At 40.8% G+C, this 23,876-nt stretch overlaps 1 protein-coding gene across 1 annotated transcript in view; it reads right to left on the bottom strand.

Moving 5' to 3' along the window:
• MARCHF11 (membrane associated ring-CH-type finger 11) overlaps positions 1 to 21,989 on the bottom strand; it is a 118,317-nt gene extending 96,328 nt beyond the window's left edge. The window contains exons 1-2 of the mRNA XM_060007102.1: positions 21,445 to 21,989; positions 20,134 to 20,289 (exon numbers count right to left, since the gene is read on the bottom strand). Of these exons, the coding sequence (XP_059863085.1) occupies positions 20,134 to 20,289; positions 21,445 to 21,960 (672 nt within the window). The 5' untranslated portion in view covers positions 21,961 to 21,989. The remainder of the gene's footprint in view (positions 1 to 20,133; positions 20,290 to 21,444) is intronic.
• Positions 21,990 to 23,876: the final 1,887 nt, after the last annotated feature.

The raw sequence follows: 23,876 nt of genomic DNA, 5'->3' as shown, positions 1-23,876 counted from the left end.
TCTGTCTAACAAAGAACTTTTTCAGTTTCTGTCCAAACATGAGGTTTGTTCCACGTTTCTGGACTAATGTGCAAAAATATAGTTAAAACACATGTCCTGAGTGTATGTACAGCATAAGAATAATAAGTACTATCAAGATCCATGTCACAAACCGTATCAAGCCCTGTTTATTAATTTCATCTTAGAGAAACTAAGCCACATTTTGGCAAGATCCAGTCTGATGCAAAGAAATCCTGTTTGAGACAAGATAGATATAAAACCACAGGATAAGATTACCTATAAACAGCTTTCACAGCAAAATCAGACATCCATTTCTTACCCTCAGTGAGACACAAATGGAGCCCAAGATGTTTCATCACTCCTTCCCAAAGTTTATGAAATAAAGTGCCCCCTGATGAATCCAATTTCAGGAACTGGCATTGTTTCTAAATTCTGCTTCCTCTATTTGGCTAAGAATAAATCTGTTAAAATATTAAGATATGCAGTAAGTGGTATCATGTTTTCTCTCCCCGCCTGCAGCTACTTATGGTATCTTTGAACTAAAAGCATCTCTGCTTATTACTGTGATCAAGCACTGACCACGTCATTTGGACCACACAGAGAATAGATTACGTTAATGTAATGTAATATTGTAGATTTGTATAAAATAAATATTATGGCACTAAATGCACACATTTTACAATCAATCAATCATTCACTTTATTTAACTTCCTTTATTGATGTATCATTGTCCAATGTTATACACATGGCTAGGATGGAAAAGTAACTCAGGCACCAGTTCTGCCCTCAAATGCTTCCTGGTGTAATGGAGAGACAAAATGTGGACACAGTTACAGAAGCTCAGAAAAGATAGTGTCGTGGTAGTTCCAACAGGAAGATTATGCACATTTTGGAGTGATCAGAGATGTCTCAATGGACATGTGGCTTTCAGATTAGACTCAAGAAGTAAGAGGAGATTTCTCCATGTAGAAAACAGAGAAATCGCATTCCTAGATGACAAAGGAGTGTCATCGGCACAGGAACTAAGACAGGGTTCACGGTTTGTGCTGGGAAAACAAGAATAACTCTTTGGCAGGATCACAAGAAGAAGCACAGGAAGCAGGCATACTTTTGGTAACTTCAGATACGGCCAGCTCATTTAAGACCTTGACGTCAACACCATGCTAGGGAGCATGAATGTGACTCTGTAGGCAACTGGTAGTTGCTGAAGAGGCTCTTAAGAAGGGGTACAGCATGCTCAGAGTTGTGTTTAAGATGTGGAAAAGGTGCAGTTCTAAGTATTTTAACAAAGATTGCACACAAACTTAAGTTTGGTATTCTTTATACTTCAGGACACTTGTATTCAATAAACTGAGTATTAACTGATAGATGTACGTATTGATAGAACTTATAGCAGAGACTGCTAATCGTTGCTCAATACCTATTTATCCCTTTTGTTAAAGTCCTCCCAAAATTAGGCTGGTCACAGGCTACCAGAATAAAGACCAAACAGTTCCTAGTTTGCCTTGCAGCTAGATGTGATCATCAGACTAAGTGGTAGCCCATGGGACATAGTCTGAAGTACTGTGCCCCACTTCTGAGAAGTGGCCTCTAGACATTTCCACACATCTCTAGAGGAGTGTTCTTTCCCTTCTTTTTTCCTTTGTCCTGGAATGTAGATGTAATGTCTGAAGCTGAAGCAGCCATTATCGGCAAGATGAACTTGAGATGGAGGTCACATATATCACGACAATAGGAGGAAGAGCTTGGACTCTGACACATGGAGCACCTGCACCACCCTGGAGCACCTTACCTGACATTTTTATGAAAGAAAGAAAGAAATTCTTATATTTTCTGAGCTTCAGATATTTTGGATATTCACCACTGGCATCTAAACCAAATCCTATCTGACATGGTTGGGAAAGGAGCTTTCTGTAGCTACATGTCCAACAAATCTGTTAGCTTCACCTTAGGAACTCAAAAATTCTGTAAGGGGTGGGGCAAGCTGTACTGGACAATCCAATTAAACTTGAGAAACTGCATCCAATAACTGAAGAAAACACATTCTTTTCAAGCACACATCACACATTTACAGAAATTAACCATATAGCTGGCCAAAATTCAAGTCTCACCAAATATTGAAAGACTGAATTCATATCAAGTATGTTTTCTAATCACAAGGCTATCAGTAACACAAAGATAATCCTCATACGTTTAAAAATTAACTGCATGATGACTTGTTAATGTCTCTATCCCAATTAGATTCTAAGTTATATAAGAGAAACTGACAGATCAAGCTGGCCAAGAAAAGGGGAAAAGTTTGTAATGATGTGAACGTAAATTTTTAAACAAATAAACTTGATCTCGATCAAAAACAGGCAAAGGATATGAACATATTTGCACACACACAGAAATGCCAATGGTTAGTAAACACAGAAAGCAGTATTCCACCTCACTAATAATTAAGAAAATGCAATTTAAAATAACAAGCTATTACTTGTATAAAACATTAATAATTTAGTTTACTAGCAATTAATAATTGATGATTTCCAGTGTTGCTGAAGATACAGAAAATGGCCACTGTCTCACGCTGCTGACGGAGAGTCATATTAATACAGTGCTGATGGTGGTCAATTTGCAAGTGTCTTTCAAAAGTTTAACGGCACGTACTTCATAACCCAGCATTTCCACATCTGGCTCAATCCTACCGTAATGTTCCCAACATGTGTGTAGGGTTATCTGCAGCATTTTTATAACAGTGAAAAATTATAAACTACCTAAGTGTCCCTCAACAGGAAAACTGTTAAATAAACTGTTAGATTCATTCTGAAGAATATAATTAATGCATTAGTTAAAAAAACAATAGTCATGTGTGATGACATACTATCAAGTAAAAGAAACTAAAGAATAAGGCACGAGGTGAGGGAAAAATACTATAGATACACAAACATATATGTACATACGTGTAAACGCATTCTTCAAAAAGTACTAGAAGGCTACAGACCAATGTTTTAACAGTGATTACCTGGATTGGGGTGGGGCCTTGGCGGTAAAAAAAGAGAGGAATTATCCATTTTACTGGTCTCTGTATTATCTGAATTACTAAAATTTTAACATACTTTTTATTATGTTTTCCTGAGTTACTTGTGTAGTTAAAAACAGTTCAGTAAATTATTAAATTTACCCCAAATCTCACAGTGATATGTGGTGACTCATAAACTAGGACTCAGGCTCCTTAACAGGTCGGAAAGTGTTTTTCCATTTTCCCAAAATGATTTAAACTTTTCTGAACGCCAGAGAGTTTGATTGATCCTGTACATGCGGGCACAACTTATACTGAAGCACCTCCAAGTGAGATACATTTTTCTACACGCTCGTTCTTACAGCATTTGTGAGAATTAAGTCAGGCAATGCCTCTTAAGCACACAAGAGCTCAATAAATGGCAGTTATTATTATTATCAGTTAGAATCTCTATAAGCAGTCCTTGTAGTGCGACACAAAATTTACAATAAATGTGCTTATTTTCTGAGCTCATCAAAGGCTCAGCCACAGTCAGCCTGAGAAAGCGTGTACAAGGGGAGATGCCCAAACATACCCTACATCCTCCTACACCAGATCGCTCTCAACCACACTTAAGAAACACTTTCAGTCCTGGAAATGATGTATTGGGATTTGCTTAAAGTAAACGCTTGTCTGATCTACATCACTTTACACTGTTGCTTGCCATGCAATCAAGTTAGTTTTAATCCATAAATATCTCTAAGTATACAAAGCAATATAATTTTTGTACTGAGTTCTGAATGGATTTACTAGATCCTTAAAAGATAATAATCGTGTAATTTAATCATTGTAAAGTCACTTTGCTGGCACTGTTTGGTTTTGATCAGACATGTAGAAGAAATTCCATTATCAGACTCTGATACCACATGAGAAATGAGCTCGCTTCTAAAGTGCTGGCCAAATTCTGACTCACAATTGATAAGGAGTTCTGTGTTACTTTTTAGATCATAGAACTGTCATCCATATATAATTAGCACCTTATCTGAAGTATAGTTTGCCTTCAAACTATAAACTAAAACTGCCTTCAACAATGGCCAATATTCTCCTAGTTCTTTATGGAAATACTAGTCTTATGTCAATGTGGAGCTGCTGGGAAATGGTTAAAGGAATACGTTTTAATACAGAACGTGTAATGCAGATACATTATTGATGTAAGAATTTCTCTACTTACTCTTAATGAAACTTCATGCTATTTCACTGAAAACTGTCCCAATTTGCTATCAATCCTTTGCTGCAATAGCACCATAAAATGAATACGCTCTGTATTTTGCTAAAGACTTAACTGCTGAAAACATGTTATTGTTCTCGCGAAATAATTTTAATTTACTTGTGTTTATTTCATTTAGCACCTATGGTCTGCTACTCAGACAAAAAGGCATTTACTAAGTAACATAAGCCATTTTTCTCACCCTATGAAAATCTGAGGAAGAACATTTTTCTAGTTGTCCAAACTAAAACATACACGATCAAGATATTCAGCTACAAATTAACCACGCTAATTTATGCAATCATTATCATGTTTAACTTTTTAAGTCTTCTCTGAAATCTATGCTGGCCTCAAAATACTTTCCAATTTTTAATAAGGCAAGAGTATCTTTATGTAAAAGGCAGTGTACTTCTTTTATATATTTATCTGTTCACTTAAAGTCCCCCCCCCCCACTTTACCCCTATTTAAAATATATTTAATGAATGTTATGCTCCCATAGTCATCTATTGGAAGCCTCATATACCTACAGGCCCCCACCCGGCCTGTGATGCTGGAAACCACAGTGTTGAAATGGTTTTCCCCGACAGAGCATAACATCCTTTCCACCTTTTACCATGCTTTCCTGTCCTTCTTAATAAATGAGTTACTCAGCCAAAAAGGCAGGGACAGTGTTACTAACCAAGTTCTTTGAGCTAGTTACGTATTGTTCATTTTCAGTAACTAACAGGTCATCTTTTCCAAGCATTGAACTAAGAGTAACTGTGGCCTCATTGCTCTGGAAAGGATAGTCACATACTTCCAGACAAATAATCTGTTTGTCTAATACCCACTATTAATGTTCTTGAAATGCTTTGTACCTCCAAAATAAAAATATAGTTCCCATTTAGAAAAAGAAAATTCTATCTTTCCTTTTTCCTTCCTCTATTTCTTTTTTTTTATTCCAGTTATTTCCAGGGTACAAAGCCTTTCCTGGGGACTCAAAACCAGACAGAAACACTCACTCTTCATGGTCCGTCCCCCGAGTGATGAACCTCAGGAGATGGCCGGGACCGCTTAATTAAGGTTCCTCTGGTTGTTAGCTAAGAACTTAACCCTCTTGGAAAAAATTTTCTCCCTCAAGCAAGATGACCTGCCATTAGTAAAAACAATCAGCAGTAATTAAAAACCTCATTTTCACACATAGTTCCTACGTTTTACATCATGAAAATTGCTTCTCATCTAATACTCTTTTAAAATGTTGCCCTGAGCAAAATAAAAGGCCCCCTTTGAAAAAGACTAAAGTTGAACAAAAGAAGCTGAAATATAATCAGTTTCTCTTTCAAATAATAAAACTGCCCCAATATTTGGTCAACAGTTTTTCTTAAATACATGAATCCAAATAAGGGATATTCTTTTCATCTTATTTCAAAAATATCTAAAATACTTGATCATCAATGTGTTACAAATACTTTGGCAGAGATGCTAGATGTCGTAATTATCTTCTGTTTAAACTTGTTGTACCCAAATATTCAACGGGCAATCAAAATGTGAATGTACTCCCTAAAATAACTTTAAATGGATTTAACATTCTGCTTGAGTTCACATGATTTATATTCTTAAACTATTTAATAAGTAGTTATTCCAAAATCTCTGAACAGACTAAAGTTTAAACCCCCAAACTTGCAAAGTGGAATAAAAAAAAACAGACAATGTTTGATATAATCAAAATCTAATCAAATTGGGGGGTGGGGGGAAGTGCCTTTTCTGAAACAAATTAGGTAAATAATAACAGATGTCAAAGCCTTTTAAGTAAATGGAACCTAGGCCAAATTTATTTTCAAACGAGATGGAAAAATATATATATAAATATCTCTAACCTAATGGAATTCTGGGCACCATGGGTCAAATTTCGAGAACATGACTGTAGTTATCAGGAGACACTAGAGGGCAGAGTTGCCCAGAGAAGCTCTTCTGACATCTAATTAGCAAAAGGGATACCAATAATCAGATGCTTGCTCTTTATATAAACCCTCAAGATACTGACTTATCTTGAAAGGTTTCAGACTTTTAACAGATGATCTAAACTAGTCCAGTACAATCAAACAAACAAAGGAAACCCACACTAGGGCTCCATGGAGAATACTTGTCCTAAGAATGATCTATCTTCCTTCCTGTACATGTTCATGACTATAACATCTCACTCCCCGTGAAACAACCATCACTTTTCTCCTGAATAAAAGATCTTGCTAACCCACTTATGCTCATGCCTTCAAAAGCTAGGGGCTTTAAGTTTCAGATGACATTTCCCATCAAATCTGGGGAACGGATTATTCCAAGTACCATAAGCTCAAACAAAATTTGTCTCCATATTATTAAACATTTTCTGAAGAGGAGGAAGAAGTGTTCAACCTTCAGAACTCCTTTGTGTTCATTCTCTGTCAGTGACAGAGGTTCAACAAAGATGGGCTGCCCGGCATTCCGCTGCACTGATTAATGGAAGCCATTTATGTCAAGTGGATTTTGGAAGCCCAAATATCAATTTCTGTAGCTCTAAGAGCAACATAAAAAGTCATTTCCCCTCTTTCAGCCACTGCATGACTCTCATAGTGGCCAAGTCATGTACAAGCCACATCAATAGCTCCTAATTATAGTAACTTGAAAATTAAAGCCTCACACATTCATTCTCCAAAGAGCCAAGTTTCCTCGATGGCATTCCATGAGGTGATGGAGCTTCTCTTCAAAACAATCCATCTCAGAAAATGTGTGTTTTTCAACAGAAATAAAATGTATTTGTCCTAGAAGAGTGTTTTATTATCACTGTATTTATAAAATATACTCATAAAAATCAGTATTTAAAATAGTTATAATTCAAATAGGCTGAATTTCTCATATGTTTCTCATATGTGATGATGGCTTTTAAGATCCTAACCCCTTGATAATTCTGTAGCTTGAACAGTGAATGTGACAACATAAACATATATTTTAAATAACTCAGGAAGAGCAAATTGAGCATTTGTGATTCTTAGAATCTAGAATACATTTTTCACTATTTCTCACTACTCTTTTTCTTTTAATATCTGTCTGATCGTACCCTTTTTTCCTGGCTTTTAAAACCAATGTCTTGAATATTCACCATAATATCCAAGATATACATACAACGGATCAAGGAAATTGGGCCCCTATTGAGGCATTTAATATATTGATGCAAATTATAAAACTATAGTCTGTAAAATATTGACCTCTCCAGTCCACTCGTGGAAAACTAAAACTCAGAATGAAATGTACTTCAGCAGGAAAACTAATCATGGTAAACATTCACTAGTATATCTTATTTCTAGAAAGCCATAGATGAAGAATTTCTGTCAATCAACATCAAAGATGGCCTTCCCTAACCACTTCATCTAAAATTTTAACCACCCCTCTCAACATTTCATATCCCCCTTCTTTGCCCAGTGTTTTTCCCTTAGTACTTACCATTAATTAATTTACTAATTCTTTTACTTGGAATTTTTACTTGTATATTATCAATCTCCCTCTCTGGAATGTATGCCCTCTGAGGGCAGGGATTTTATTTCTTTTGTTTATTCTTTTTTTCATCTCCAGTCCCTAGAACAGTGCCTGGCACCTAGTAAAGTAATTAATAAATATTTGCTGGATTATTAAATGGATGAATAAATAAATGAATAAACAACAAATCCAAAACCTGGCAGAACTGTACATGTTCCAACAGAATAACAGATCCTTCTAAATTGATAATTGCACAAAAATAGCAATCTCAACAACATTCGTTGACTTTCGTAAGGCTCTATTTCAGGAATAACTATATACAGGTCCAAATAACCCAACTATATGCTGTCTGCAAGAGACACACTAGAGATTCAAAAACCAAATAGGTTGAAAGTAAAAGAATGAAAAAGATACATCACAAAACAGTAACCAAAAGAGAGCTGGAGTGGCTATACCAATATCTTAAAGATAAAAATTGTTACTAGAGACCAAGGCCATTTTCTCATGATAAAAAAAGTCGATCTGTCAAGAAGATTTAACACTTACAAATGTATTTGCCCTTAATAACAGAGCCCCAAGATATATAAAGCAAAAACTGACAGAATTGAAGAGAGAAAAAGACAATTCAACAATGACATTTAGAGACTTCAATACCCCACTTTCAACTAGACAAAAGATCAACAAGGAAATAAAAGACATGAACAACACTAAAAACTAACTACACCAAGCAGACCTTTATAGAACACACCACTCAACAACAGCAGAATACGCACTCTTCTTAAGAGCACATGGAACAATTCTACAAGATAGACCATATGTTAGACCAAAATCCCTTACCCAAAACACTTTGGGCCATATGTGTTTCAGAATTCCAAATTGTCCAGATTTTGAAAATATGATATGGTACATTTTTATTGTATTATGTAATATCCCACATGCTCAGCAGGATCTAGGTCAACATCCTGTAACCAATCACAATATTTCTATGGCACAATATATGAAAGTTGACACTACCTGAGATAAAGACTATAAATAGCTTCAACTCAGTTCAGGTGTTTTGTCACAAAATAAATTACAAAAAATTTTTTTAACTCTTGCTTCTACTTTCAAAGCATTTTCCAAATGGATCCACTCTTCTTCATCTGCTGCCATCATCCTAATATGAGCGCCCCTGTTATGTCCTTCCCAGCCATCAGGGAGCATTCTAACAGCACCCCTGCTCTCAGCCCAGGCTCCTTCCAACCCAGTCTTTACAAGGTAACCAAAGGCATTTGTTACTTTTATTATATTGCTCCTCTGCCTGAGACTCTACAGTGATGTCCCATTGCTCCTAGAGTGAAACACGCCTCCCTCACGATGGCCTCCGTGGTAAGGTGCATCCCGGCTTCCCCAAGGTCTCCTACTCCTACTCACTCGTGGACTTCTTCTTACTCCCTTCAACGCAACAAGCTCTTTCCTACTTAGTCTTTAGTCTAGCTGCTCCCCCTTCCAGAATGCTCTTCGAAGAGCTTTTTCAGAGGGGAATCATCATCAGTCTTTAGATCTAAGCTCGGATGTCATCTCTTCAAAGACTTTCCCTACCCCTTCTATCTAAATACACTTAGCCTTCCCCATACCTTTAAAACAAACAAACAAACAAAACACGGGGGACTTCCCTGGCGGTCCAGTGGTTAAGATTGCAGTGCTTCCACTGCAGGGGGTGCAGGTCGGATCACTGGTCAGGGAACTGAGATCCCACATGCCGCACAGCGCATACAAAAAATAAATTTTTTTTTTAATTTTTAAGAAACTGAATTTTAAAGTTGCTTTAGATGTACATAAAAGTTGCAAAGATAGTACAAAGAGTTCCCATATATGCGGCGCACAGTTTCCTCTACTGTCAACCTCTTACATTGCTAAGGTACATTTATTTACAACTTAGTAAACCAACCCTGGTACGTTACTATAATATTAACTAAGCTCCACACTTTACTAAGGTTTCACTAGTTCTTCCCTAATGTCCTTTTTCTGTTCCAGGACTCCATCCAGGACACCACATGACATTTAGTCATCATGTCTCCTTAGCTTTCTCTGCTCTGTGACAGTTTGTCAAACTTTCCTTGTTTTTTCTTCACAGTGTTGAAGAGTACCGGTCAGGTATTTTGCAGACTGTCCCCCAACTTGGTTTGACCTGCTGTTTTTCTCATGGTTAAACTAGGGCTATGGAGTTTTAGGGGGAAGACCACAGAGATAAAGTAGTCTCATTACATCATACCGAAGGCATACAGTATCAACATGACATCACCAATAATGTTAAACTTGGCCACCAGGCTTAGGTAGCATTTGCCAGGCTTCTCCACTGTAAAGTTACTCCCTCTCCCCACTTTCCACTCTGTAACCAATCTACTCTTTGGAAACAAGTCACCAAGTACAGCCCACACTCAAGGGCCAAGGCGAGTTGAGGTCCACCTCCTGGAGGGGACGGTATATAAATAAATAATTTGGAATTCTTCTGTAAGGGAGATTGTCTATTTCCCCCATTTACTGATTCATTCAGTCATTTATTTATAACAATATGCACTCATAGATGTTCATATTAGAGTTTAGGTTATAACCCAAAACTACATTATTTGTTTCATTGCTCAAATCACTCCTGGTTTAGCCACTGGGGGCTCTTTCAAGTTGGCTCTTATGTTCCTTTGCTATGCCTCATCCTTTTGTCTTTTTGAGCACTCCACTTTCTGGAGCAAGATACTCCAGTCTCATCTCGTGTAAGAATAGCACCTTGTATGAGACTGGTTCTTTTTATTGGAGAATGGTTTTGGAAACCAAGATCTGGTGCTAGGTAAACTTATTGTTACTGGGGTGTTACTATTAGGCCTTCCCAATAGACAGAGCTAGGAAATGTATGTGTGTATACTAACCCATGCACAAGCACAGATCTAAAAATATTTCCATATGTAACCGTTTGTATCTATATTAAGCAAAACATGAGTTTATACTGATGTTCCCACCTCTAATCCAGTATCACATGATTCGTTGTAGGATTCCATTTTTTAATCACTCAGATTCTTTTCCACTGGAATTATTAACATAATCTAAAATTACCTAGTTTGTTCACTTACTGTTTGTCCCTTATCATCAAGAATTTAAATTTAGAAGCAGAGGTCTTGCCTGTTTTAACAAATTCTGGCGCTCTAGAACCTAGAACAGTGCCTGCAACATGGTAGTGGTTTATTGATCAGGGAAAAAATAATCGATAAAGAAGTACTGATTATTTGATTTATAGTAGGAGAAAAAAGATGAAATATTTTGAGGCTACCCCTTGATATGAGTAAGATCATCTTCTAAACGAAAAATAAACACATATTCATCCAACGCTATGCCCTGTTATATTAATAATCTCCACGCATTCACCATCACTTGGCATTGGAATTTCCCCCACAAGCAATTCAAGGAATGCTTGACAATTTTCCCCTAGAGTTTACTGTAGTAGAGCTTAATCATGTCCAAAATGAAAGTAACGTATTTCTTCCTCAGATTTCCTCCTATGTAACATATACTATCTTCAGTCTTAGTAGGGTGTAGGTCAGAGAGAAGAGGCAGACAGGAGGTAGAGAGATTCCTCACCCATCCTTACACGTTTCACTAAACTACCCAAGGAGGTTTCAGTGTCTTTCCCCCCATAGTCTAAGGACCATGTGTCACTCAAAGCTACAGTTAGTTGTAATTTTGTTGGCTTAGCATTTTCCTACTTCTTTCTACTACTTCTCAAATTGCCGAAAAGTCTTGTCTAGATCTGAAAATGCCTTTCATAGAAGCTACTGTGGTATGAAAGGCAAAGAAAGACAGTTCGGGAGGGGATTGAAAGGGATTTTTCATTCAAGATTTTCTTTAACCTTCCAGGTTTGCACTTGGGCATGCTTGTTGGTCCTAGAGAACACAATGTGGGCAAGGGCTGTCACCCCTGTTCACTGTGTCTTTCTCTCCAAAGAACTGGAGGTTCCCCCGGAAACCTCCCATCTACTTGCTCCCACTAAAAAGATACGGGTATGTCAAGAAAAGAAAGAAAGAGGTGGAAGGAGGGTAAGAGAAATACTGAATGCTCAATGTATGCCTGGCAAATCCTGCGCTCTTTACTACCCTACTCTCAAGATTGCAACTAATTTTACCAAAATTTGGTAAAATTTTTTTAATTTTCTTTATTTTTTTTCCTTTAAATTAATAGAGGGGGCACTTACATACATACTGATATTAAAATCTGCAAATGTAACACAGAAAAGAAGTTAATACTGGGGCGGGGGGAGAAAAGAGCAAAAGTCTTTCCCGTGGCTTCTGGAATATTCTTTCACAATAAGTAAAATCCCCTAATATTTGTGAGAGATGTTATCCTTCTTAAAATCTTTTTTTAAAAAAAAAAACAAGCTGAACAAACCAAGGCAAGCCTGTATATATTTCTTGAAATAGTTCCTTGTTTATCTGAACTATTTTGTACCTCGGAGCCATGACACGTAAGTGTCAGCGCACAACTGCACGTCCATATATAACAAAGGAGTGCCCAGAGGGTTCCCGAAATAAGAGCTTGATGCTCCGTTCATATGAGGAGGGCCCCCTACGCCCAAATTAAGCCTTGGCCACTTGCACATAATTAGCATGCCAAAATGAGAAATGAAACCAAAAGGCACACTAGGGCAATGGAACTCTGTTACCATGTTAAGGATACAGTGCCCAGGTGTCATCAGTCAAAATGAACTATGTCAAAGAGATGAAAACTGAAGAAAAAAACAGGTTTTCAGACAGCAGCTTTCAGAGCATATACACCTAAAGGAAGGACTGAATAAGAAATATCTCCCCAGTAAGTTCTCTTATCGACTTTACCTACACAGAAACGCTTCCAGGTTTTTGTCACATCTTCCCACGGGACTGCTCCCAGCCCACCTCTACTCATGTGGGACTTCATTTGGCTGAGTCATAAGAACAGCTGTTGAATTATGAGTTATGGGCACAGGCAAGAAGCTGTCAAATGTCCAAGGATACAGAAAGCACAAGCCACAAGTGCAGTTTTTCTTGGCCAAGTCCTCAGTGTCTGCCATCCATTTACTTGTAATTGTAGGTGATTATCTCGTCCCCTCCCTGCCACTCTGAAGGGTCGGAAGCACTCGAGCTGTGCCCTCAGAGTCATCCCATTCTACTCTTAGAAGGTCCAAAAATAGAAGGAAGCTGAGTTTCCTTTGTTCCAATCCTTTCAGCAAACATCAGTCACATCACAGCAAAGCCACGCGCCAAGACAAAGCAGGAAATGAGTAAGGGATAAAGAGTCTGTTCTCTTGCTGCCTTTCCCTGTGTTGGAGTATTGTACTCACCAGTGGAAACTCATTTTCGAAGTTATGTTGCAGCTGTACAAACTGCTCATTGAAAAAAAAAAAAAATCTGTCACCTTGTTTTCAGCCCAGTGGCAGATTTCACATCAAAAATATTGTACCCAGTAGACATTCCTAGCAGTTCATCTATATCTTCAATCATACAGTAAAATTTCCAACAAATTATTCAAATTCTCTGAACAAATGCTAGATGAAATCCTTCAACCAGTGACAACCTCAAGAAACCAAGTGTGTCACACATGGGTAATTTCACATTCATGGAGGCTTTTCTCATGACATTTTATTTTCTGAAAAGAGCAGATATGTCTCACTGGAAGCATTTTTTTTTTTATTTTAGGTTTTTAAAAATAGATCCTGCTCTTAAGACTTCTTCCTGTGGTCTGAAGAACTGAATATATTTTTCCAGGCAGATTCAGAATAGAATTATCAGATCAATTTAAGAACAAGTTGAAAATTGACAGTAGATGGCTAATGGGTGAGCGGTAAATGCAACTTGTTTCCTTAAGTCATATTCTCACTGCAGAAATATGAACATGACCCCCATGATTCTCTCTACCTTTCTAAAACACTGACTCATGTATTCATTCACTCATTCATACCACAAATACTCACTGAATACCCACAAAGTGACCAAGAAAATGACTGTCAAGCTACATTGAGCTGTGTCACATAATCTTTTCCAAAATCTATCCCACTCAGATCTTCCTTTCTTCTACAGGCAGCTGAGTGGAGAGGCCAAGAGAGCAAAGAAGAGAAAGCCGTCGAAAGGAAAATACATTTAAAAAGAGCTATAAAGAATGTAGAAAAGCAAACACATGTGGAGAAGAAAGTTCTGGAGAGTTATCACCATCGGGACCACATCAGCCCCAATCCTCTCTGCATAAAGGATAAAAGCAAACACCAGTCCACGATGCCCTAAATGGTCCCCATCTTTTTTTTTTTTTTTTTACTACCATCTCAGAACCATCTGGCTTTGAAACAAATTGTAAAATCACTGTACATATGGTCTATACAGTAAATAAGATGGCTATAGTAGTAGACAAAGTATAATTTACATATTTTATTCACTAGAGGATCATTAATCTGTTCTAGTGAGTAAAATGCAGATTTGAGTGTTTTGAGAATTAGTAAGCAAATGAAACAAAAATCACCTCAAAGGCCAGAGAGTTGCCTCGTGATGTGTGCTTTGTTAATTCTGACGTTTTTAATTACCTATCAAATATGTCAGTACATGTATTTAAATACTACGTTTTAACATTGTTCCTTAGTTATTCAGGCATGGTAATAAAAAGCTTCCCCTCTGCTTGTCATTTGCTATCAAACCTATAAGAGCAACAGTTAGAGAAGTAAAAGTGGTGGCTTTACCACTTCAACCAGGCTGTATGTATGCAGACATTCTTAATCCATAAAATACAAACGCCTTGAAGTATTTCAACTGACAGCATGCAACACTGTCATGCGCTGACGTTTTCTTAACACACTTTCAAAATCGCACGTCAATTTTCAATGAGGATTTGTCAGTCTCTTCTAGTGCATCAGCTATGTCATGAGAACAACTTAATCAGTTCTGAAGAAGGAAATACCCCTTTCATGACAGAGCCCTATTTAGGAAAATAATGATCAGAGGGCCCTCAAGAATTTCATTAAAGTTCTATAAACGCTTTACAAATAGGTTCAGAAGCTGCACCTTAGAACAGTAGCCAAGGTGAACCTACCTAGTGCCAACTTCCTCTCTAATTCAAAACTATCATGATGAACCCCATCATGATAAGAATATGGATAAAAATGAAAACTACCCTCCTTCCTAGGAGTCTCTCCAGTCATTCTCACTGCTGTAAGAAGACTTGCTGCCCATTTTAAGAGTTTAAAGGAAAAGCAGTAAGGGGAAGACTAATACAAAAGTTAAAGGCTGGTAAAGATGGCCAGGGCTCTACCATCCGCAAAGACAGGTGGCCCATCTGCAAGTCTCAGTCCCTACTCCGCAAGTCCCTTGCCAGTCCTTTCCTCTGGTGCTCTGAGTAACAAAGGAGGAAAAAAAGCTGATGGACACCACGATTCGCTGTGACTGATGCTGGACTACCTGCCTGTGTCCTTTGCGATTGCCCCTTGCCCGGGATCTCTGGGGGTTCTTCAACCTCCTGCTTTACTCACATACACCCCAACCACCAGGGGCCTTTCCAAAGCATAAACACACACCGGTACCCAGTGACGCCGAAGAGCGCTGCCTTGTGCTTGGCCACATGCAAAAGCATCTCATAACTCCGCTTATGAGCTGACTCCAATGAAGACCCATGGGGAGGGACGACTGGAGAGTAAATATGCTCCCATGTGCTGAGATCATTATAGCTCACTACATCTGATTTTTTTTTTTTTTTGCGGTACGCGGGCCTCTCACTGTTGTGGCCTCTCCCGTTGCGGAGCACAGGCTCCGGACGCGCAGGCTCAGTGGCCATGGCTCACGGGCCCAGCCGCTCCGCGGCATGTGGGATCTTCCCGGACCGGGACACGAACCCGTGTCCCCTGCATCGGCAGGCGGACTCTCAACCACTGTGCCACCAGGGAAGCCCTACATCTGATTTTTTAAATGCTGATTCCTTCTTTATTTACAATAACAAATTTGGTCAGAAACCAAGGTGGGCTCACCTAGAAAAAGCAGGGAGTAAATATCCAGAGATAAAGAATGATATGGAAAGAAGAGTCATTAACTTCATTTTGGTGACAAGAGATTGAAGGAGATAACGGGGACCTGTGAGCACTGCTGCTGTGAGCAAATGAAGGTCCCCATCTGCTAGCTGACTGAACAAGTAAAAATCATCAGCGCCAACACTAAAATGACACCTACTATTGTTAGCACTATTCTAAGCACTCCATAGGTATGTATGTATTTCATCCTCAAAATACGTATAAAACAGGCGCCATTATTATCTTTTAAAGATGAGTGAACTGAGGCACAAATAGTTAAGTAACTCGTCCACGGTAACACAGCTATTGCCTTCCGTGAACGCTCTATTTTCCTGTGTTTAGGCATTATAGTCCATCCCTTACAAAAAGTTTAAAGTTTCCCGTACAACACTTCATCTAGTAAATGTCATCTCTTCAAACATCTCTATTTCTCGAAAAAGTACTGAAAGCATTCATAACCCTAAATATACTCGCTTAATTAGTTTAAAATATCACCATCTCAAAATAAATTTGATCTTATAGGTTCTTAGATTGCACTTATTTTATACCATACTGTGAGATTCAAAACAGAATTAGCTTTTACTCTTAAAATATCATTAATGCATCATCTTGAATATGGTAATCGATAAAAGAGATTCTGCAAGGAGGTAGGAACGTAAATGCATGTTAATTATTTCTAATGTCTTAATTAACTCCTACTGCTAATGATACAGTAATTAAGGTTTAAATATATTGTAGAGGATACATCAGTTTTCTATTGGGTCGTGTTTAAGCATTAAACATGATTAAACAGATTAATCATCACTAAAATCTCACAAAATGGGGAGATTTAGATCCAAATTCTCATTGAGATTAGAATTCTGTGTCTAAAACTAAGGTTTTAGACACAGTGCAACATGGTTTCCTCACACACACCTGCTTCCTGGTTAGCTCTTCTTCTCCTTCTCTGTCCCCATGTCCCTCTGAGCACCCAGAGGTACGTCATGGCAATAACCACTTCTGAAAGTGGTTTAGTATATGCATCAAGCACCACTGATGAAGTCAAACTCCCATACATTTTTTTAACCTTCTTGATTTCTGAGCCCTGGGAGGGAAGTGATGGTGATGCCTGTTGACTGACCTGGACCTGATGAGGACCTAATGTAAAGACCAGAGAGGTAAAGAGTGCCATTTTAGAAGCTATCTCCTATTGTGGATTAAAGAGGTCCACTCCCTTTAAAGAAGGGCAGACTCCAGCGGTGGAGTCTATTTTTCCTTCTCTTTAATCTGGTTGATCCTGTGACTTGCTTCAATCAAGGGAGTGCAGCAGACATAAAGGCATGTCACTTCCAAGGCTGGGCCTTAAGAGATCTGCAACTTCCTCTTTTATGCTCCTGGAACCCAATCATCACGGTTGTGAGCCATCCAAATCACATGGAAAGAGAACTGAGTAACCAGCTGACAGCCCCAACTGAGCTTCCAACCAACAGCCAGCACAAACAGCAAGTCAAATGAGTGAGCCACCTTGCATGTTCCCATCCAGTCAAAACTCTGAATGATGCCGCATGTGGACAGCAACCTCCCAATTGATCTCAGTCAACCCGCAGACTCTTAAGAGATAATACATGATGGTTGTTGTTTAAACCACTAAGTATATGAGGTAGTTTGACTATACAGCAATAGATAGTCAAAGCCTTTCTAGACCCTCAAAGAGACTCAGGCTGAAACCAGTTCCTGCTTGACTTAGCATAACACAGGATTAGCCGTGGTGGACCCAGACACATCAGGATGGCTACAAGGAAGTTGAAAAGAACACTTTCCAGTGGGGGCACAGTGGCTAAGACCATGAACCTCGGAGCCAGACTGTTTGAATCCTGGCTTTGCCTTTTACTAGATATGCACCTAGTAGAGGTTATTTAACTATTCTGTGCCTCAGTTTGCCTCCATATAAAATAGAGATAATAATATTCTCTACCTCATAGGTTTATTTTGAAGACTAAATATCAGTATCACTATGTGTAAAGCACTTAGAACAGTGCCTGGCACAAAGTAAGTGTTCGGTAAATGTTTATTATTCTCTTGAACGTCCAAGGAACCACCCACTCACAGCTCTGGGAGGGCTCTATACTTAGAACAAAGGGATATGGAAAGTGAAGGGGAGGGTCATAACATGGTTCCTGTTTGATCCTGTGCCATGAGGAAACGGATCTCTGCCATGCCATAAAAGCACGAATATGATAAATGCTAAATCTGATTAGCCTCACACCAGCAAGGGAGAAACCCAAAAATCAGAGTAAATGCTCAGTTTCTGGGTCATCAGTAATAGAAATGTCAGACAATCAGTCACATTTTATCTGAGAATAAACTACTCCTAGGTATAATAATCCACACTTTGGATTTTATAACTGATTTCTGTTCATTAAGTGTCCTGAGCTTTATAAACGTATAATGCAGTCCTGGTAAGTTATGTTCTCAGGCATGATCTGAACTACCATCATCATACTCATATCAGTTTTGTTTCTAAATATTATTTTGCAGTTCACTGCAACAAACAGATCAGTCTACCGATTACAGCAGGTTTTGCATATGTCATAATAAAATTAATCTTAAATGTATTAGTAATACCAGGTTAGTTTTTGGCTTTTGGTTGCTTTTTGTTTTCTTTTGATTTTTTGGTCATATCATATACACACTTCGGGAACTGTTTTTGTTAAAATGATTATTGATTTTTTTAAATGAAGCAAAATACAGTAATAACTCATTTTGCTATAGGATTAGAATTAGTAACTAGTATTTTTTGCCCCAACCCTTTGTCTCTTCTCTATTTTAAAATTATATCAAGGACCTATTTATATTTACTTCAGAAGTAACCAGCCCAAGTGAATTAATATATTGTGGCCATAAGTTAAAGTTTTTGAAATATTTAGCAATCTTGAACATCTGACCATAGCACTTCTCATGGGACTTTTCACTGGAGCCGCAAAGCTCTCCATTTCTCATCTCCACATACTCTATTCATAAAATTATTGCAGATTCAATTATACTACTCATATTCTGGTATTTGGACATGTCTCCCTCTGTTTTTCAAGAGAACTATGATGGATCAATAAATTGATACCAAGTAGTTCAATCAATTAGCAGTTCTGAGAAAATATGTCAGGTTTGTGCCTATCTTCACCATGATAACATCATTCATCCACATTAGTTATTCATCTTCTTTCCAAATTATTTATAAGCCTGAGATCAGCTTGAGAAAATTCATACTTTCATTTCATACCTGCTAGTCATGCCTTAAATGGTGACTATCAGAGATGCAAATTAATTGCAACTATATGAAGGATGCACAAACTAAAAACTATGAAATTTAAATTATTAATTCAGCATCCAGATTCCTTCTGCAATCACTAACAATTTCACCTGTTTTATTGCTCAATGCAAACTAAATTTGGTAATTTAAATAGAAATAGAGAACACTAGACCTTATCACTGTTTCCCTCCTAACTTTAAGTCCCTCTTCCTTTTCCTTCCATTATCTCCTTCGTCTCTGTGTTTTGAACCTACTCTTTTATGTCTGCTGAACTTCAGTCCCATATCATTGTCAGATCTCATCAACTACACATTATTCTGCTTTAATCTAAGATGTCATTCTTAATATTATTTTACATCCCACCAGTCTATTCCAAGAACCTGAATTCGTTCCACTATACCAAAAAAAACCAAAAGCCTATTTTTCCATGGGCTTTTGTCGGGTTATGGGCATTATGTTATTATGTGATTATGCACTAAAAGTTTTAAGAATATATACAATTTCGGTAGTATTATTGAGAGTAACTGTTGGGAATACTTCTGCATCCACTATGTAGCTGAACAGAGCAATGAATGAAAGTAGGCAAAATGTAACTGTGAAAAAAACTCATATGAAAAAGAAAGCTTGGTTAAGTAAAAAGACTGTTCAGATTAGAACTAATAGGTTCAACCAAAGTTTTCAGACTAGTAAAGTTTTGCTTTACGTGCATCTATTTTCTGTAAATGGAGCCCGTTTAGAGTTTCAATGCTTAAATTAACAAAATAATTTGTGTAACGTTTCTAATGAATAAAATTGAGTTAATTGAGTGTAAGACATTTGTACCAACTTGCCCTTTTAGAAACAAGGATGGGTATAATTTCATCAATAAACAACAAATAAAGGAGAACATTTGAATAAAAATGGCTTTTGAGTTTCTCAGATAAAAATGTCACAGATTTCTCAAAGCACATCTCTACAAATTCTAAATCTTGGTTTTAGTGTGATTTGCATAAAATGTCTTAAGTAGCATATGCAAATATTCTCATGTCTAGCAACATTATTTCAGGGGGAAAAAATGTCACAAATGTCTACCTGGCAAGGTTGCTTCATTTTAATGGCTATGACATGGTATCTGTAACAGCAGAGTTCACAGGTCCAGGAACCCCTCTCACTGATCCACTTCAGCAAGCAAAGCTGATGTGTATACCGAACGGACCCGTCACATCGGCAGGGGTTTAACAGCTCCCCCTGGAAAGAAAACAACTCAGTATGAATATATATTGTGTCTCTATTTTAAAAAGCCAACAGTTGCTTTCTTTTCTTTCAAAGCCATTTACCCAGAAGGATACAAGCATCAAACTCTATCCTAGAAAATGAAATTAAATGTTCATACCTCTGGTGGGAATGCAACTAAAGTCTTAAAACTATTTCAAAGATATTACTTAGAGTTATGACATAAATGTTCTACCAACATACGAAATATCTGCAGGATACAGCTCCCAATACCCTAGGGGAAAAGCTGTACTATTAAATCTCTTTAATAACTTTTAAGTGGACGGTCAGATGCAATTCCTCTGCAGTTATTCTTAATCATTGCTAAAGAAGAAATGCATGCCATCCCAGAAAGTAGCTTGCAATAGCATTATGCTTTTATTTTTTCTAACTGTGGCATCATAAATATTGACTTAGGGGACTATATTCCTGAAAGCCTTCATATTCTTATGCAATTTCCTTACTTTAAAAAATATTAAACCTAATGTTTTCTCAGACCACACATTTTGTAAGAGAGATGTATTATCCCTGTTGTCTTCGTGATTACTCGCATGTAAGTTTGCATGCACCTCTAATGGAGTTTATAATTTTAGAATTGTGTTTCTTTCTTTCACAAGGTCAAAGTAGTTTTAGTTCTCTTATGAAAACTCTAACATGCTTTTCACCTCAGTGATATTGAGTCACCAAAATGGGCAATAAGGAAAGACCCTGCCCTTTTTGGTTTTGACATGACTCACCCCCTGTTTGTCCTCTAAGACTATCTGCCTCACGATACACCTGTAGAAAAGGAATACAGGTTTGTCTCTATGTATAAACCAGACCCATCAAGGAATTCACACAAGAGATACTTATGGCATTAACACTAAAACACCTGAGGAATGTGTAACTGCAAAACCAGGTAGAAAAAATCAAGTGTAGCCCAAAGCAAACACTATTCGCCACCGGGACAATTGTATCTGCTTTCACAGGAAAGGAAAAGGGAACGCGCAGGAGCCGCCAGGCAACCGCTCAGCCCAGGAACCCAGAGGCGGGCGCTGTCCGTGGTGCTGACAGGGCGCCGTCGAGAGCGGGAGCCAGCCCAGCCCTGCCGGACCCCACAGCAAGCTGCGCCCGGGGCCCGCCGGGCCTTACCTGCTCGGCGCCCTGGAAGCAGATCTTGCAGATGGGCTGGTGGTGCTGGTGCTGGTGCCCGGAGCGCCGGTCGCCGCCGCCGCTGCTGCTGCTGCGGCTGCTGCATACCGAGCGCGTCTCGGGCCGGTCGCTGGAGCCCCGCCGCTCTCCCTCCCCACCCGCGCGGACCTCCGGCTCCCCGGGGCCCTCCTTCCCCGCCGCCGCCTCCGGGACCGTCGTCTCCGGAAGGCGCCTCGGACCTGCCCCGGAGTCGCCTGCCGCGGCCACCTCCTGCCCTGCCGGCGGCAGCTCCTCCGCGCCGCTGCGCCGCGGGACCACCTCCGCTGGCGACTCGTCTGGCCCCGCGGGGCGCTCGGGGGACGCGGGCGGCGCGGGCAGCGGTGGCAGGTAGCGCGGGGGCGCGGGGACCGAGGCTGGCTCTCCTGGCGACGGCGGCGGAGGCGACGGGGGCGGCTCGGCGTCCCCGCTCTCCTCCCCGCGGCGCCGACTGCCGCTGGGGCCGCCCTCAAAGCTCATGGTGGTGGGGCCACCGCCGCCGCCCTCCTGCCAGCCCGGCTAGCGCCCCCGGCTCGGGCTGCAGGCGAAGGGAGAAAGGAGGGGGGAGGAAGAAAGGAGGGAGGAAAGCGGGGCGGGAGGAGGGTGGGGACGGAGCCTGGGGCGCCAGGGGCCGAGGGGCGGGACGGGGAGGGGACGCAGAGGGCCCGGCTGCGACGGCGGCGGCTGCTCCGCGGAACCGCGGGCTCGGCTCTGATGGAGGCGGTGCCGAATTCCGCGGCGCGTGAGAGCCGGGCCGCTGGGGGGCGGGGGGGGGGGGGGCGACGGCGGGGGCCGGGGAAACCCGGGGAGGGGGGAGGAGCGGCGCAGCAGAGGGGATGGGCCGGGGGGAGGTATTTGGAGGGAACTGGAGCGGGGCGGTAGGTGTGGAGGAGCGGAGGGTCGTTCCCGGGAATGGGGATGTGGAGGGCCGGGTGCGAACCCCGGGGGAGGTGCGGAGACCGCGGGCCGGCATTGGGGGCGTGGGGGAAATCCCTCAGCCGCCTCCGCCGACCCCGCCCCAGGGCCGCTCACGTGTGTTCCGGGGCGGATTACCCCTCCCCAAGCAGCGCGGCGCTGCAGCTCTTGTGAGCGGGGGCGGGGGGGACGGGTGGAGGAGAGGGGGAAGGGTCGGAGGCCACGGGTCCAGAAGCCGTTACTGGATGGGCGAGTGGGATTCCGCGGCGCGGGGCTGGAAGGGGCCGGGATGATCGAACGCGAGACTCGCGAGGGCAAAGGGGGTCGCGAGACTGACGCCGCGGGCGCGCCCGAGCCGGCTAAGCAGGGGTCGAGGGGAAGGTCGCGTGGGCCCCGAGGACTAACGGACGCTCCCAGGAGACCGCTTCCAGCCCTGTGCGCCCTCTCCCTCAAAGGTACTCTCACCGACCTTCCAGAGCCCCCAAAACAGACGCCTCTGGAACCTGCATCCTCCCTCTGCCCTCCTCGCCCTCTCCCTCCTGCAGGGAGTATCTGGGTTTATTTGAAACCGTTCTGGTGACTTTGTAAATATCGTTTCCTGCAGTGGTTGCTCCTAGTGAACCCTGGTGCCACGTTCTGTGGCGGGCGTGCTCTTCCACCCTTGCGGTAGGAGAAAGGACTCAAAGGACACCTCTCGTGCAGAAGTTGCTGCAACCGCGGATTTCGGTTGTATGCACCCCGAAGCCAGCTGGTTTCTCTATAGTTAACTCCACTCCGCAAAACCTCTCTGGGACTTATCTTCCGGCAGGGCAACAGTGCCCTCAATTCTTTTCTGAAAATAAACTACCTTACCTGCAGGAAAGTAGACGAAAACAGTGCACAGGCAGTAGTTTCTAAATTCGAACAGTGTAAACGCATAAAGCAATAGATTTATATATAGTGCAATGTGTCTAGTCAAAGCCTTGGTGATTTTCACTAGTGTAACCCTTTGATGTCTTTGACGCAACCGACTTGCTCTTACGGCAGTCATTTTTGGCTGCATAGAGCCGGGATCAGATAGGCAAAGTAACTTGTTCAAGGTCACAACTGTTAACGAAGAACTTTTGAGCTCCCTGACTCCAGATTTTCCGGCTCAAACACTGAATGCTTTTTTTTTCCCCTCAGTTCTCCTGCCTCCTAAAACAATATGTAATACATGGTGCGTTTGGTGGCACTGACTACCATTAATAGTTAGATGGGTTTTTTTTTTTGGGGGGGGGTGTTTTTTTCTTTTGCGTTACACGGGCCTGTCAGTGTTGTGGCCTCACCCGTTGCGGAGCACAGGCTCCGGACGCGCAGATCCAGCGGCCTTGGCTCACGGGCCCAGCCGCTCCGCAGCATGTGGGATCTTCCCGGACCGGGGCACGAACCTGCGTCCCCTACATCGGCAGGCGGACTCTCAACCACTGCGCCACCAGGGGAGCCCTAGTTAGTTGTTCTTA

Source organism: Delphinus delphis, chromosome 3 (assembly GCF_949987515.2).
Source record: "Delphinus delphis chromosome 3, mDelDel1.2, whole genome shotgun sequence".
In the NCBI taxonomy this organism is placed as follows: domain Eukaryota; kingdom Metazoa; phylum Chordata; class Mammalia; order Artiodactyla; family Delphinidae; genus Delphinus; species Delphinus delphis.
This window is presented reverse-complemented; position numbering and strand designations above follow the sequence as displayed.